At 35.6% G+C, this 18,906-nt stretch overlaps 1 protein-coding gene across 8 annotated transcripts in view; it reads right to left on the bottom strand.

Annotated features, from left to right (window-relative positions):
- Positions 1–18,906, bottom strand: part of LOC136983887 (G protein alpha q subunit-like) — a 44,041-nt gene that overhangs the window by 6,535 nt on the left and 18,600 nt on the right. For 7 of the 8 annotated variants that reach the window (XM_067280765.1, XM_067280764.1, XM_067280766.1 and 4 more), the window contains 2 exons: positions 18,368–18,521; positions 7,439–7,546 (listed from right to left, as the gene is read on the bottom strand). In XM_067280765.1, coding sequence (XP_067136866.1) covers positions 7,439–7,546; positions 18,368–18,521 — 262 coding nt within the window. The remainder of the gene's footprint in view (positions 1–7,438; positions 7,547–18,367; positions 18,522–18,906) is intronic. The other variant, XM_067280770.1, reaches the window with a different exon arrangement.

Genomic DNA, 18,906 nt, shown 5'->3' with positions numbered 1-18,906 from the left:
CAATATATTGAAAAACTTAAGATACAATATCTGTATAGTGTGATGATTAAGAAAGGGTTTTGTTGACTGGTGAGAGCAAACACCAGGAAAAAACACAAGCTAAGTAGAAGATGGAAAAAAAAAATTTATTATGTGTAATAATAATGTACAGGTGTAAAGGGATTCCAACTAGTGATTCCAGCTCTAGATTTTTGACTAACAGTCATCCCAAAATCTGATCTTTGGTACAACAATTACAAAAATTATGATTCTTATAAAAATAACTGAAAATAATATTCAAAAATTTCTCCTTAACAGTAATTTATACCTAGAAAGGAAATAGAAAGTAGGGGGTGAGAAGTAGTGACGATGGTAGATAGGATAGGAAAGAATACCAAGGTAGCACATTGTTTGGTTACCATGTAAGCTTCTTAACACAAAATTCTCACTTCTGTCTTCAGTTTCCTCAGCTCTTGAAGGTTTTCATACATTTGATTCCAATAGTTGGTTGTACTATTGGACTCAAACCAAAATGCTGTCTATAACACACTAATTTTGGCTAGAAATTTCAAAATTCCTGCTCGACTTTATCCGTTTACTTGGGCACTGGACACTGAAATGTCTCTCTCCTTTCATCATTCTCTCTCTTTGAGCACCAGCTCAAAAGTGACCTTCTATCCTTTGTATGCCCTCAGGTAACCTTGTATACATTGTGTTAGTAAATTTTAGGAAGTGCCCTAGCTCCAAGAAAAAAGAATTAAGAAGATTAGAAAGTTCTAGAAGGTGGAAAGAACAAAGAACACAGAAAATTGTAAGAACAAAAGACAAAAACAGACATCAATATGATGTACTGTACAATCACAATATTTAAACTCTAATTATCTGGAATACCATCAGACTTTGTTAAAAATAAATAGGCATATATGTGTAGTTAACTGTATATGCATGAAGAGTAATTATTTTCTAAATGTAGAAGGTAAACTATATTCATTTGTAGGTACAGTACATTTCCAAATTTAATATTTTACATGCACACTATCAACACTATCAAGTACACAGGTACATAATGGGGTGTTTCAATAGAAAAGAACGACTACTTTAAGCAAAAATCCAATTATCTGGATATTCCATATATCAGGATAGCCCCATGGTTGGCAAACTCATTAGTCAACAGAGCCAAATAACAACAGTACAACAATTGAGATTTTTTTGAGAGCTAAATTTCTTAAACTTAAACTATATAGATAAGTACTATACATTGTTATTAACTTAATACAATACATACATATATACAATCTTTAATCAACCTTTAATTAATCAATAAAATTTAATTAAAGTTTTAAGTCTTAATTAAACTATAGATACATTGAATAAAGCTTGATATCATACTTAATAATGATATTATTTATTGATAAAATTAAATTGTAAGTACGGTATCCATAAAATTAAATCATGACAATGACTGACAAACACTAATGTGAACAATGGCCTTGCATCTCCTTGGAAAGTTTGGGTAAGTCAAGTTTGTATGTTCCAGGTTCTTATCAATAAGACAACTTCTCAATTTACTCTTGATAAGGTTTGTAAGGAACTGAGTCCAAGCGTTATTTTTATTTTATTATATTTTGTTTGGGGCTTATGTTTAGTTAGGATAAAGGTTCCCCACCACTCTCTTAGTAACCAAAAAAAAAGATAATAAACCAACTCACGAAAGAACGAGCGGCGTAGGAAAAATCACGCGCACTTGTGCTGCCCAGCGGAAATGAACAGTCTGCAGAAATAGGATTGGAGGGGAAATCCCCACACTCACAAGAAAAGAAATACTTACTAAACTGTCATAAAACATCCCAGAAAATTGCGCTAAATGCTTTGTAAATGGTTTATAAGATTTTGTCGGAGAATTGAAGCTGCCAGAAAAAAATTTGATGTTTGAAAATTAAGTAGGGTAGATGTACCAGTTTTGGCCAGTGTAGTACCAGTTCTGGCCAGAAAACAAATTTAACTTAAAAATATAATCACAAATGAAACAAACTTTTATTGTTAACTGTGTGAACAGTTAACAATAAAAGTTTGTTCCATTGGACAGATTTGAATATGTGGTGATTATATTTTTAAGTTAAATTTGTTTTCTGGCCAGAACTGGTACACTGGCCAAAACTGGTACATCTACCCTATGTAAATAAGGGGAGTAACCTAGCTGAATTGTGATGTCACCTCACAGCATAAAACCAGCACCCTAACCGAAGATGATCGAGGTGATTCCTGATCGAGGTGTACTACTGAGTGAAAAATTTGAGGCAAAGTCCAGATTGAGAATTAGGTGATCCCAGGTGTTTAAAGAGGAATTAGATTTGACGATAGCGAAAGGATTGAGGAATCAGGTTCCTAGTATAGTGAGGTCACGGATAGACATTTAGTTCATAAGAGACTTTGTTCATAGTTCTTAAGTATTTGATTTGTCGAATTTTCAAAGGGGAATTAAGATTAAGTTAAGCTAAGTAGCTGAGTTTATTGTCGGGTTAACTTGTTGATTTTCGTTAATAAATTGTTTTGGAATATAGACATTTGTACATAGTTAAATTCGATTTACTAATTAAATATATTTGAAACTTTTGCTTTCACTTGATATTTGTCGTTATTCTTACTAATTTTTTCGGTGCACGTGTAAAAGCCCAGGCCTGGCAAACTAATCTTGAATCCGTGTAAAGTACGGTACCCGTTAGGTTAACGGAAGTTTTACTGGCCACAGTTAGTGTCATTTCCTGAGATACTAAAAATAGTACTTTACAGGTTCATGCTTGAAAAAGATTGTTCACTTGAATATGTAGAACTGAAAAAGTAAAGAACAGCAAATGCTAGTTCTTCAACTGATCATATGAGTCAGGAATACTATTCCAGGTGTTAAAAATCATCATGTGTTTCTTCTCCATGTCTTTCAAAGCAGACCACTTGGGCTGTGAACTAAGTTCACATTTGTTTTTCTCCAATATTTCCATATCAGCAGAAAAATGTTCAAATTTAGAGCTCTATAATTCTTTGTTTTTTAAATCCAGCAATTGCATTTCAAAGTTGCCAATGTCAATATTAAAGGGAGAAAAATTTAATTCCGTTACAGTAGCATTAAGAGGTTTTTAGCAAAGGCTAATGTCACTTTGCTGTTTCTGAATTCCTGAAACCTGTTGAGAAAAGCTTCCCTCATATTTTAAATTGTTGTTTTGAAATAGCAAATGTCTGTCAGAATTATTTTCTTGAAAATGTTTCAGCAGGCTTGGAAAGTGAATCAAAGTTTCATTTTCAAAATCTTGAGAAAAAAAGGGATAATTTGTTTTCAAACGAAATAACTTCTTCTAACATTGAAAAATTGTGTTTCCTTTCCCCTGTAGTTTACGATTAAGCTGATTTAGATGAGACAATGTCTACTATGAAATAAAATTTTTGGATCCACTGATCGTCCGTTAGTTCTGGATAGTGAACACCCTTCTCGAGGAGAAATGCTTTAATTTCTATTAATAAGGAAGTGAAATGTTTCAAAACGTTTCCTCTTGATAACCAACATACCTTGTTATGCAGCAGAAGATCTGCGTACTCGCTCCCCATTTCAACTAAAATTCTTTAAATTGGCAATGTAATATTAAGAGCTTTAGCTATAATGGAGTTGATAATCTTAATCACCAATTCCATAACTTTGCAAATTTCTTCTGGCACAAAGCACTTCTTGGTGAATGATGCAATGGTAAGTAGTATCTTGTGATTAATTTTTTCTTAAAATAGCAACAAACCCATTTCTTATGCCTGTCATACTTTTCCCCCATCTGTTGAAATTGAGACAATTTTATTGAGTGGAATATGATGTTTTTCAATACACTCAATTACAGCATTTGCTATATCCTCTCCACGTGTTTGATCTTTGAGTGGCAATAATCCTAAAAGTTCTTCTTTAGGATCTGAGGATGAAATAAATCATACAAAAAAAACTTGCACTGTATCATTTATGTCGCAAGATTCTCATCAACTGCTATTGATAAAGCTGAAACCAATTTAAGATCTTCGACTTGCTGGTTTGTTATATTCAAAGGCATTTTGACTATTCTATCTTTCACTGTTTTAGCAGACAATGGTAACTCTAATTTTTTTTAGAATATCTGCTTTGTTCTTAAAATCCTGAAACAGCTCTTCGGATGCATTTATAAAACAACTTTTGAAGTATTCGCAGACCTGTGTATGGTTTTCCTCTTTTAGCAATCTCTTGACTAACCACAAAACTTGCAATATTAACATTGTTGGATGATTGCATCCAGTAATTAAATACAGAATTTGATTTTTCTTGACTCTTCTGAAGTTTGTCAACCTTGTCAACAGCTTTCTTTCTTGCATCACCAACAGGATATTTAGTACTAAATGATGCATGTTTAGTTGTAAAGTGTCTCTCCAAATTTGACTTCTTGTTATGTACCAATTTTTCCTGACAAATAAGACAGGTCAGAAGGCCATTTAAGTTTTGAATAAATGCAAAAGTCTCAGTCCATTCAACTTTAAATTCACAGTTTTCGTCTTCTGTTCTTTGTAGCAGTGTCAAATAGAACAGCTAAAAAAATGTTTCATTTTATAATAATAAAGCCACCAACACAAAATAATTAATTTTTAAATTGCTGACAAAAATACCTGTAGGATTTGCAGCTGGTTGGAAAAATACAGTTTTGAGCAGGTACTTTTGTCACCTGTGCATGATTTGCTGACATGACGAGCACTAACCACTGTACACAATGAGACAGCTGATGGACTGACTCACTCAACTCGTGCATGAATTGCACATGCCTCCCCGTGCAGTCATTTGTGGCAGAGCTGCATGCGGCCCACGAGCCATGGTTTGCTGACCATGGGGATAGCCCAGTCCTAATTAATTTGGATAATTGTGGTTTTATTGTATTATTTGTTTTCTTCCATTGCACTATATTTTTTGGATTTTAAATAATAATATTAAAAAAAAAAAAACAAAAAATAAGCTTTTTTGAAGTTTTGTGTCTGTCTTTTGTTATATAAGAGTATGTTCCTTACATAAAGAAATACTTAAAATAAACTTTTTCAGAAATCTTTAGTATTTGTTAAAGTTACCAAAATTTCATATGGCTAAACATATACATATGGTTATCTGTAGTTAAAAGTCAGGTTGATAGCAGATGAGGGTTATGCAATGATGCAGCTTATTTATCAACTTTAACTTTCAATTGTAAATTTAGCAAGCAGCTGACAGATATTCTGTCAATATCTAAGAAATGTAAAAAATCCTTCATGCACCACAAATATATTCATTTGGCACCAAATTTTTTCCTAAAACGACCAAAGGCACATACATATATGCCATGTCTTGCAGCTTACCATAATGCAAATTTTTAAACAACAACGAATATTTTTAATACTGTTTGGACTTAAAAAAGTCATATTCAAAAGTCTCCAATGAGTTCTCCCTAAAGATTATATTTTCTATACCTCATTACACTTTATGAATTGTAAAGACATCTGAAGCATAACCAAATTATAAACAGAGTTAAGTTCTAAGCAAAAACAATTAGTAATAATTGCCTAAAATATAAACTGATCTATTGTAACAATATATAATTGCTTTACTTTGACCTTAGATTATTCATTAAATTAACTAATTATAAATATAAAACAATTAGAGTATAATCTTAAATCTTAATTTAATGGACTAATTTGGATGATGGGGTGTCTGCTAAAACCAAAAGTCCATTCATTATATAATAAAATAGATTTCTGAATGTGTGTGCTAAAAAACTTAACAAATTGGTTAGTTTATGTTTTACTTATGTAGATACGTTTGTGTAATTATGTATGTATTTAATTTGAAAGATATGAATTTTTTATATATATTGTGGCGATACGCCATATTGTTGTATATATATATGTAGCGTTAAGCCTAGTATTAAGTTTCGTTAATCCTTTGTTCTATGTCTGTTCTTCGAATTCTCTAACGGTCTTTCCTTCCGGCTGGTGGGGACGAAATTTCATAGAATAACACCGGAAACAAGGTGTGAAACAGAAACCCTGAGGCAAGTCAGGGAGCGTGGGTGAGGCATTCCGAGGCTAGCGTCGAGAAGAAGCGGACGAAAAAGAAAGTGGTCGTCATCACGGATCGAGACAAAGTGCCGAGGTCGTCTACAGAAAAAGAACTGACATAGACGAAAACAAGAAGAGCTGAGAGTTTAGCGATATAGACTCTTTCATTTGATCGGAGCGATTGAAAAGGACAACTACAAGTGACTGCGATAGAAGTCCCCATTTCGTCAAGAGTGAAGACCAGACAAGAAAGAAACACTGGGTACCCAGCATTTTTTCTTCTATTTTTACTCTTTGTTCTTCCCTCTCCTATTTTCTTTTAGATTATAAGCTAGTTTAAGATAGTTTAAGTTAACCCGTATTACCTCTGTGAGAGCTACAAACAAAGACCATTGTCGCGTAAACGCATCAATCCCCTTTGTATGTACACAGTTTTACCGCACTGACTAGATACAGTTGTATATATCAGCGGTGTATAGTTGGGATCACGAAGTATATATAGTGTATAAAGGACCACGTGAAATAATAATAAAATATTATTCTTTTGTGTAAAATTTCGTATTTCTTTTGTTCGTCCTCATGTACACCACAATATTATTACTTACAGTGGCACATTCAAGATTTAATTTTGGGGGAGCCAAGTTAAACAGATAAAAAATTTTTTTAATGCAAACTCAATAAAATCCCTATCTTATGTGACCGCTAATTCATAAGTAGTATAGAAATAGAACACATGATACAATATAAATAAAAACTGAACTTTAATTATGAAAATATTTTGGAAAATCTACTAGCATTTTTTTTGCTTTTACTTTGGGGATGCCAGGGTCCCTTAGCCCACACCCTGGGTGCACTAATGGTTACTTATATACTCACTGTAGTTCTGAGACTGTAATAAATAAGAATATAATCTAAATCAAAATAAATAAATGGATTTTGGAAAATACACTTTAATTATATTTATTTAAGAGAGATAACTCTTGGATTTGAAAAAAAATAACCTGCTAATTTAATTACATATAAAAAACATTTTAAAATTAACAGGGTGTTAATATTTATATATGACATACAGACCAAAAATTTTATCCATTAAATCCAAAGTATGTTAAATCAAGGTTTTACTGTACTTAAATATTTTATTCTGTATTTACAACTATAATTTTTAACTTTACTGGTAACTTGATACAATTATATGTTAAGTTATTTATTGCCATAATAGATCAATTAATATTTCAAGTTAAACTCAATAATCTTTTCTGTGTTCAGCTAGTCCTGAAACAAATCCTTTTCTTTATGATTTTTGTAAAAATCATTTTAGTTTTTTCTTGGTGTATTATAATATGTATTATCACATTAATTTTGTTATCAATAAAAATCAATTTACCTGTGGCACAAGTAAAATGTGAATATACCATCCGATCGTTTGATGGATTCTGAGCCAAATATATTTTAAGTATGAATTCTCGTGCTGCAATATGATCTTGTTTTGGACCTAAATAAGTAGACAATGGTTTTATTACTACAAACTGAAAATATATTTTTGTGTGTCAACTTTTATCACATCACAGTCTATCCTAAATTTTATATATGTTATGGGCAAAGTGATTAATAAGGGCATTATGAATAATGCCCAACAAAATCGGGCATTGTAATAAATTTCAACAATTTATCAAATTGACCGGTCATTATGAATACTGCTACCACCTAGTCGGGCAAAGTGATGATAACACGTTGAGAAGTGATCATCTGACATACGCTAGCCAATCAGAACTTACATCTTAGTTGCGCATGCGTATTGCATTTAGTACCGAATTTTAAATTCATGTGACCAGTAGTTAATCTTTCTTCTTTGACAAAAGTAATATGAAAAATTCTTTGAAAAGTAAGTGATATGAATAATCGCTTCAACAACCAATTAAACGAGTTAATAGCAGAAAAAGGTGAGAACAATCAAATTTTTACAAAATCAGTCTATTTGTCAATGATAGAAAAAGTGAAACAGTCAAAAATGAAAGTTACTTCTAAGTTACCGGAAGAATATCAGCGTTTACGTAGATATGATGTATCTATCGGAAATTTAGAAAAATTAATTATGCCTGTAAAAGAAGGTAATGTGATTAAATATTACGTTCACACGGAAGAAATATTTCAGATATTGCACGATGCCCATATCGCTATTGGACATGGTGGTAGAAACCGTATGGAAAAAAAATTAAATATGAAATATAAAAATATTACAAGGGAAATAATTGTAATTTATTTGAACTTGTGTGAAATCTGTCAGAAAAAACAGAATGTTCCTAAGAAAGGCTTGGTAGTTAAACCGATTTTATGTAATAAAATGAACTCAAAATGTCAGGTCAATCTTATAGATATGCAGTCGCAAGTTGATGAGGATTATAAATTTATACTCATGTATCAAGACCATCTAACTAAATTTGTTCAACTACAACCATTAAAAACCAAAAAGGCTGAAGAAGTAGCCTATGTTCTTTTAGACATTTTTACAATTTTTGGTGCACCGAGTATTCTACAAAGCGATAATGGCAGAGAATTCGCCAATAATGTCATCAAAGAAATGTGTAATATGTGGCCCGAGTTAAAAATGGTGCATGAAAAGCCCAGGCACTCACAAAGTCAGGGTTCAGTAGAAAGATGTAATCAAGACGTAGAAAATATGCTTAGTTCTTGGTTGGAAACTAACAATACTAACAAATGGTCAGAGGGATTACGTTTTGTACAACTGATGAAAAATCGAGCGCATCATACTGGTATAAACTGCAGCCCTTATGAGGCCATGTTTGGAGCAAAGTTAAAAGTTGGATTAAAGAATTTTATACCCAACGAATCGTTGACCAACGTTAATACAGAGGAGGATCTAGAGAGACTTTTTAAAACTATCGACGAAGTAAGTCAAAGTTGTTCAAACTCTGAAAGTTCAGGTACCGTCCAAGAAAACATTATAAAAGATTATTCGATAATGCCATCCTCACATAGCAATATAACTGATGAAGTTCAAAGATCTACATCGTCTTCACATGAAAAAAATCTAAACCAGGATGTTATTAGTATTACAGAATTGATGAGTGAAGAAGAAACAATCCAAACAATTGATCCAAAAATAGAAGAAAAAATAAGAAATGTATCTAAAACAAGGGAGATGGCTTTGTTAAATCTTAAAAAGCAAGCAGAAAAAATGATTGGTACATCAAATTCCAAATACACAGCAGCTAATGTTGGTGATACAGTAAGGATTCGTGTACCTGATGTAGATCGAGCCCGCAGTGATGGAAAAAATATTTTAGGTGTCGTTGTTGCGGTTAAAGATAAAAACCTTTACAAACTGGGTACCAAATATGGCATATTAAATGTATTATATTCAAGAAACCAATTTACTGTCTGTAAAGAAAACTTCATTTCTGTTGAAGATGTACCAGGTGAAGAAATTTCGCTTAGAGAATGTGCAAGAATGTCATAAATTTCTGGAGGTCAAGGCTAATTGGTTGCAAATCTAATAGATGCAAATGCTACAAAGAAAAAAAATTATGTAATTCCAAATGTCATCAAAATCTTAATTGCTCAAATAAATAAACTATAAAACATTTAATATTATATATAATTTATACCAAAAATGAAACTCCAGAAGTTTCCTGTAAATTAATTTTTTAATTAAGTATAAATTTGTTAATAAATACTTTTTGTTAATATTAGTTTAATTTATATAGTTAATAGTACTTTGAAATAATTTACAAAAAATAAATATTTCTAAACGAAATAAGTGGAGTTTTTTTAATCAAATTTAAAATTCGGTACTAAACATGATATGCACACGCAACTGAGTGCCGATTGGCTAGCATATGTCGAATGATCACTCCTCAACGTATTATTATCACTTTGCCCGACTAGGTGGTAGCAGTATTCATAATGACCGGTCAATTTGATAAATGAATGAATATTTATCACACTGCCCGCCCTTTTTGGTCATTATTTATAATGCCCGATTAATCACTTTGTCCATAACATATATACATTTAAAAAGTACTAAAAAGTGTTAAAAGATTAAGGGTCGATTTACACACAACAGTGACATGCCGGCACAGTACAATAAATTTTTGCCTGTGGGAAATCGTAGTTTTAAACCACCCTGTCCAGACCCGTTCGTTACAGTGCTGTGGAGTGGCAGTGACTGTAACGTGAAAGTACATTTCTCGGGAACGATATTTTCACCGACGGTAAATTTTGTTTTCTAAGAAAATCAAAGGAAATTTTAAATCAAAATAATCAATAATTAATTATAATCAAATACAGGTATTTTACTTTATTTCTTTATTTTAATTATTATTTAATTATTTAATTAATATTCAAAAAATTTAGTTTCATCATCTATTAATTCTTCATAAAGTGTATGAAATTCCCCTTCTATTGACCTTTTTGTCCATGCTTGATGTACCCACTTGCAGTGCTTTCTTGATTGGATTTCTTTTTCATTGTCCAAACATATAGCTATGATAGCCAATTCTTCCTCAGAAAACTGCATGACTACTCACCGAGAGAATGAAACAAATACTGCACGGTTAGGTCATTGTTGTGTGTGAATACTCATCACTGTGCCGTACTCGACGTCAAGGTTACCAAACGGTCACGGTGCCGGCATGTCACTGTTGTGTGTAAATTGACCTTAAAGCAGAATTTGAATTGGTATTTTTCCAAACTTCTCTATATTATCTGAGCTCATTATCTGTTAGTCATAATAAGAAGGAATTCATAATAAAAAAATCCATGTCACATTTTATTGTAATTTAAAATTTTCTGCAACCTCTGCTTACCATGAAGTAAAAAATAAGATAAAAGATAAGTTATCCTATGTATAATGATGATTTAATAACTAACTAGCATTCTTTAGAATATTTACAAAAATTGAATTGAATAAAACCATCTATTTCTGCTCTCTAATAATAATATACAGCTGATTAATCTAACTTTTGGATCTGAAAAAATTCCTATCATATAATATCATTTCTGTAGTTGATCTAAATTTTCTTACTCTACAATTCATAATTATTAATTATGTTCTTATTCAAATAATTTTTTTGTAATCAATATTACTAAAAACTAGAAATTTCACCATTCACTTACTATTTCTTCTGTTATATTTAAATGCTTTATATAAGTCTTTGTAAATATTTTTATATATCAAATAATTGTAAATTATTATGAATGTGCTTCTATTTTTTCTCATCAAAGTTATAACAAAATGATGTTAAATGAGGACTTACTATAGTTATTTGTATTGTACAGATCTCTTGTGATAAGCTCTTAATAGCCTGAAGATAGTAAACAACACACAACACCAGAATATAGTCAATAATGTACTCTATGAGCATGTTATTGACTATAACGAATGCACATGTGTGACATGACGTTTAAATATTTCTCGTGCGTCAGATTTGAACGATTCATTACATTAAATGTTCATATTCCAAAAGCTTTAACATTCCATAAGACATTCATTTATACCTAAGAAGAACTCAGGGGAGTTTGAAAACATTAGTTGTGAAATTTTCTTTTGTTTGTTTTTTTTCATCTCACACTGGTGATTGGCTCATAGAGTACATTATAGCCTGAAGATATTTGTATGAAGTGGCTTAATCTATATTTGTTGATATAATACTATAATAGTTCTAATATACTTTCAATTCAGCTATTTCTGTTAATTTGTTTTTTAATAAAACTACTTATCATTCTTTATAACACATCTACAGTTGCAATGATTCTTTACATGTTACAAAAATCTATTTAAATATACAGCTGTGGTTACAAATATAAACATCCAAATCTGATAATTATATATTAAAACCAAATGATTGCTGAATTATATCAGGTTATATTACTTCTACTGTTATTAATTAAATGCTAAGTAATTTGGCACTAGAGACAGGCATTACGCACCATCTCTTGCTAAATTTAATAATTAATTTAGAAGCTTCTAGGAAAAAAGAATCAGCCCAAAACAGGACTTAAACCCTCAACTCCTGCTTACTTTGTGGTCACATTGCCCATTCTACTACCCAGACCTTCATCTAATCCAGTGTTTCTCATCAGGGGGCGATATCATCCCCATGTGGTATTTTTCCTTATTGGGGGCAATTACTAACAATTTATATTTTGGACGCAAAAAACAATCTTCTGGGAGATATAGTAAAACATTATACAGTAAAACAGTACATTATATATACAAATACATTATATAGTAAAACAGTTCTACATGAATTCCTTGCTCTACCAGTTCTTGAAGGTCATCGTTGATAAGATTCTCACCAGAAAGCTGCAGTAACTCCTCAATATCCTGCTTGCTTACATCTCCTAGTTCTGTTTTTGTTTAACTCTTTCTGCCCTGTGGGCACTAAGAGGGCCTTTTTAGCAAGCCCATTATGTGTTTGGCAGGTGGTTTGGGATGGGGCCCGACATATCCGAACAGACCACCCTGTGCAAAATTCCTGGCAATTTCTTGATCCATCCGGATTTAATCCCAGGTCCCCCAGAGCGGTAACCTGCCACCTTGACCCCTCAGCCATCCAACTGTCCTCCTAGTCCTGCTGTATTGTTTAGGTTGACCAAAGTCAACCTAACGATACCGTGATAGGCTCTTCTCGTTAAGAATTCTTGGATACTTTCAGTCATAACTTCTTCCATACTTTGTTCATGCATTTATCAGTTAATTCTTGCCAAGCAAAGCTGATATTGACTATGGCATCCATCATGTTATATTTTTTCCAAAATTGCACCAAACAAACAATTTTAAAAAAGTGCACCTTTTTCTGATTGGTTTGTGTTTGTAAATAATCATATTATATACGAATCAATGAAATGCTGCAATAATTTAAATCAATGTAAATTTTGAGCTTTTTTTAAGGTTTTGAGCAGACCGCGTTATATCGAATCAGTGTTAAGCGAGGTCTTACTATATATAGTTATCAGATAAACTAATTGTGGCGATAGCTTTGGTCGTAATTCCAAAGGCCGCCACCAGGTGGAACACTGAACCCAACAAACTGGCAGCCCGATCTTCGACTTCTCTCGGCTTGTGACTTTACTTTGGGTGTGGACCTCGCCGTGTATACGCGTTTTCCATTCTATGTCCAACTTGTACTGTACAATCACGCCATAAATCGTATATGTAATAAATTTAAGTTTTTTGTATGTAGTCTTGCTTTGTATTTCGTAAGTAATTAAGTACATGCAGTGCTACAAACTGGTGACCCGAACGTGATTTATGATTTATGGTGCCCACAATCTGAAGAAGGACTCTACCGTACGACATGAAAACTCAATCCATTCGCATCGAACATAAACGTCGGACATTCATCTTTTTTGGAACTGTGTAATCGTTCACCTAGACCTTCAAAAAGTGTAACCACGGATATTTTTCGTCGACGGTCAACGGTTCAACGAAAAGGTATTACCATCCTTTTTTGTTCTTGCGCCAAGTGCCTTTATGCGCCATCTTTCTTTGTCCTCTCGCCACGTGCTGAACTGCGCACACAGCATTTACGGATAACCATCTTCACACTGCTACAACTACGCTAAAATCATGGCTGAGGCAGAAAATAACGACGATCACCGTCATATAGCACGCGTCGCGATCAGACCTCCACCTTTTTGGAAGAGCAACCCCAGCTTATGGTTCGCACAGTTAGAAGCGCAATTTTCCATTTCCAACATAACCGCCGACGACACGAAATTTAAACACGTCGTTGCGACGGTAGAGCCGGAAATCTTAAATTCGGTGCATGATCTAATCCTCAACCCACCCGAGCAGAATAAATTCGCCACTCTAAAAGCTTGCCTTATCGACATCTACACTGAGAGCGAGTCCTCAAAAATCAGAACGCTTCTTCAAGGGTTAGAACTGGGAGATCAACGTCCATCCTTCCTCTTAACACGGATGCGCGACTTGGCCGGTAACCATTTCAGTGAAGATCTCTTGAAATCTCTCTGGCTGTCGAGGTTACCTCACAATATTCAGGCCATTTTAGCTGCATCAAACGAGAAACTCCAACAATTAGCCGCCATGGCTGACAAAATAATAGAATTAGTCTCCCCCGCACACATCCAAACTGTAGAACATGACTCTGTCGCCATTTCCACCCTGGAGAACCAAGTTGCAGAATTAGCCAAACAGGTCAAGAACCTCTCCATGTCCATCAACAACCCGTGCCGCTCCTTTAGACGCTCCGAATACCCTTCTAACAACACGAGGCACCGCAGCAAATCACGTCATAGTCAACGGCAAAGCACCCCTGAAAACGGCATGTGTTACTATCACGCTACCTTTGGGGCGCAGGCAAAAAAATGCAAAGCCCCTTGCTCCTTTCTACCGGCGGAAAACTGACTGGGCGGGCACTTACGGCCAGAAGTCGCAACTGCCACATCGACCGAATCACCATGGCCGACCCTACTACGAAATATAAATTCCTAATAGATACAGGCGCCGACATCTCAGTGATTCCAAAAAGTCCCAACACATATTTAAGCAAACCCGAGAAGCTAGTCCTCTTTGCTGCAAACGGGACACCTATTCCAACTTATGGCACAAAGCTATTAACACTAAATTTTAATTTAAAGCGGAGTTTCTCATGGCCATTTGTAATCGCTGACGTGACCCAACCCATCATAGGAATCGATTTTTTAACTAAATTCAACCTACTGGTGGACGTCAAAAACAATCGACTAATCGATGGAGTCACGCAACTTGAGTCTCCTGGCTGCCGACAGAACCGTCCCACAACTGTCACTAACATCACCGCCGTGACTAATGACTCTCCCTACCACCGCAATTTGGCCAAGTTCACTACTATTACAAATCCGTCGATAACTCCCGAAACCAAAAAAACACCAACCACTTTCCATCACATTGAGACCAAAGGACCACCTGTCTTCTCGAAACCCAGACGGTTACCACCAGATACACTCCGAGCAGCATGTGAAGAATTCCAATTCTTAATGTCTCAAGGCATCATCAGGCCATCCAAAAGCCCCTGGGCCAGCCCATTACACATGGTTAAAAAGGCAAATGGCCAGTGGCGACCATGCAATGACTACCGCCGTCTCAATGCTATAACCGTTCCCAATCGCTACCCTGTTCCTCATATACAGGACTGTACTCAACTCCTTGAAGGCAAAATCATTTTTTCCACACTGGATCTAGCCCATGCCTATTATCAAATACCAGTCTTCCCCGAGGACATTCCAAAAACCGCCATAACAACCCCGTTCGGCTTGTTCGAATACGTCTATATGCCTTTCGGCCTACAAAACGCTGGCCAAACCTTCCAGCGATACATCCACCAGGTCCTACTTGGCCTCGACTTCTGCATCCCCTATTTCAACGATATATTGGTCGCGTCCAAGGACGCAGATGAAAACAAGGACCATCTCCGCCAAACGTTCCTCCGCTTGCAAGAACACGGCCTAAAATTAAACCCATCCAAGTGCATCCTCGGAAAATCTGCAGTTCCATTTCTCGGCTGCATGATCACATCGTCAGGAGTAAAGCCTTTGCCATCAAAAACCAAGGCCATCAACGATTTTCCTCAACCTAAAACTGTCGCTGAGCTTCGTCGCTTCCTAACCATGGTCAACTTTTATAGACGTTTTTTGCCAAATGCAGCTCAAACTCAAGCCCCACTACTCGAATTTCTCAAGGATTCCAAGAAAAATGATAAACGCATCATCTGCTGGAACGAATCTGCTCTAAACTCCTTCAGTCAAAGTAAAGCAGATCTCACAAATGCAACGACTCTTGCATACTATTCGTCACACGACAATCTCTCTTTAATGGTAGATGCGTCTAATGTCGCCATCGGCGCTGTACTACAAACACACACTGCTGAAGGAACTCGTCCACTAGCCTTTTTTTCGCGGAAGTTAACGCCTACCGAAAAAAAATACAGCACCTACGACAGGGAGCTGCTAGCTATATACTCCGCGATCAAACACTTCCGCCATACCATCGAAGGTCAAAACTTCGTCATCTGTACGGACCATCGTCCTCTCACCTTTGCGTTTTGCCAAAAACCAGAAACTTGCTCCCCACATCAGCTGCGACATCTCGATTACATTGCGCAGTTCAGCACCAACATCAGGCACTGTCACTGGCGCGAACAACATTGTGGCAGACACCCTTTCTCGGATCAACGAGATTCGACTTCCCGTGACAGACTTTACTGCCATAGTGGAAGCTCAAGCAAACGACGATGAACTAACTGCACTCCTCACGGACGATAAAATATCACTCACACTACAGCCACTTTGAATCAGCCCATCACTACAACTATATTGTGACGTAAAGGACAGCAAGGTTCGCCCATATATACCTCTCCAATTTCGCCGTCAAATCTTTTCTTCCATGCACAATTTGGCCCATCCAGGAATTCGTGCCACGAGACATTTAGTCCAAGATCGTTTTGTGTGGCCTTCGATGCAGAAGGACATCGCCAGCTGGACCCGTTCCTGCGTAAACTGCCAACGGTCCAAAGTGAATCGGCACACCAACAGTCCTCTTCAGAGATTCGACCTTCCATCCAATCGGTTTTCACATGTGCATCTTGACCTCGTCGGACCACTTCCACCTTCAGATGGATATACCTACCTACTCACCTGCGTAGATAGATTCACGAGGTGGCCGGAAGCTATTCCCCTCCACGACATCTCTGCTGAAACAGTCGCTCGCACCTTCGTCTCTCACTGGATCTCCAGATTCGGCGTTCCCTCCATCATCACCACCGATCAAGGCCGACAATTTCAATCTCATCTGTTTGTTTCACTGACAACTATGTTGGGTATCCAACACATATGCACAACACCTTACCACCCATCAGCAAACGGTTTAGTTGAACGATTCCATCGTTCCCTAAAACAGGCTCTCAGATGCCACCAACAACATTGGACAGAATCTCTTCCAATCGTCCTCCTCGGCCTCCGATCAGCGTTAAAAGACGACATCAATGGTACTTGTGCTGAGATGGTGTACGGCACAACCCTTCGTCTCTCGGCAGAGTTCTTTCATCCTTCGCGGGAACCGTCAGCAGATCCATCATCCTTCCTCCATCGCCTACGGTCCACAATGCAGTCGCTTACGCCGACTCCAACATCTGCACATGTGAAACCTTCACACTTCGTTCATCCAGCACTCGACACCTGCTCCCACGTTTTTGTGCGGAGAGAAGGTCATAGAACTTCCCTGACCCCCCTTACGACGGCCCCTTCCCAGTTACCACATGGACACCTAAGCATTTCACGATCCTAGTCAACGGAGAAACGACAACAGTTAACATCGACCGACTGAAGCCAGCATTTTTAGACAGCGAGAACGTCAGTACATCGCCAAACTCGTGCAGGACAACACGTCCAGACTGCCCAGAGCGACCAATGATAAATGCTCCGAATGACTCTGCGCCTACCAACACGACGACGACAACACGATCTGGAAGATGAGTTAGATTCAACCCCCGATACCTTTAACTTCGTACCTACAGTACTGGGGAGGGAGTACTGTGGCGATAGCTTTGGTCGTAATTCCAAAGGCCGCCACCAGGTGGAACACTGAACCCAACAAACTGGCAGCCCGATCTTCGACTTCTCTCGGCTTGTGACTTTACTTTGGGTGTGGACCTTGTCGTGTATACGCGTGTTTTCCATTCTATGTCCGACTTGTACTGTACAATCACGCCATAAATCGTATATGTAATAAATTTAAGTTTTTTGTATGTAGTCTTGCTTTGTATTTCGTAAGTAATTAAGTACATGCAGTGCTACACTAATAAACCCAACAAAATTTTTTTTGAAGTGAAGGGGGTGATACTACGTAACAGTTTTATTGAAGGGGGCAACAATTCATTAGAGGTTGAGAAACACTGATCTAATCCTTGCTTCCAGAACTTACTTAGACATAACCAAATTTAATTATAATTATTAAATTTAGCGAGATATGGCACCTAACACCTAATAATTCACTACAATTTGATCAACAATTTTGGTTATCGTTACCAAACTTTTACCTTTAGTGTCAAATTACTTAGCATTTAATAATAGTAGTAGTAGTAATACAGCTTGATGAAATTTAGCAATCTTTCGGCTTTAATATACAGCTGTTGATGTTTAAGATATCTTTTGATCTACAGGAATTTTTTTCTTTTCTTATCTTGTATGTCATATGAAATTATTTGTGATATACTTTTAACTTCCCACAGAAATACAAATACAATAGACTAAATAATATATTAAAGCAAATATTTTTAAAAACTAAACTTACCGTCAAATTCTGGAAAATAATCAACTATATGTGAATGCATGATCTTCTCTTCTAATAAATCTTTCTTATTCAAGAAAAGAATGATAGAAGAATTTTGAAACCAGGGATAAGTAATAATGGTTTTGAATAACGCTTTGCTTTCTTCCATTCTATTCTGAAAACAATTTTAAATATAAATATACAAAAAAAAATCTCTATAGCTTCTATTATTTATAAAATTTTTAATATTCAAATATATAATCATCTCCATTATTTTAACACAAAATAATTTTAAAAACATTTTAATCTTCAAAAAAAAAAAAAAAAAAAAAAAAAAAAAGCACATACATTTTTGTACTAATTAGTTGTTTTTCTTTTTTAAACTCTTTCCACCCTGTGGGCACTAAGAGGGCTTCTTTTAGCAAGCCCTTTATGGATTTGACTAGGCCCACAGGCACCAGATGGTGAGGGACGAGGCCTGACAAATCCGGACAAATCACCCCATGAAAAATTCCTGGGAATTTTTCAACCTGTCCGGATTTGATCCCAGGTCCCCCAGA

This window comes from Centruroides vittatus, unplaced genomic scaffold, assembly GCF_030686945.1.
Source record: "Centruroides vittatus isolate TY-2023 unplaced genomic scaffold, ASM3068694v2 contig_890, whole genome shotgun sequence".
NCBI lineage: Eukaryota > Metazoa > Arthropoda > Arachnida > Scorpiones > Buthidae > Centruroides > Centruroides vittatus.
Note: the sequence above shows the minus strand (reverse complement) of the source record. Positions and strands in the feature narration are given on the sequence as shown.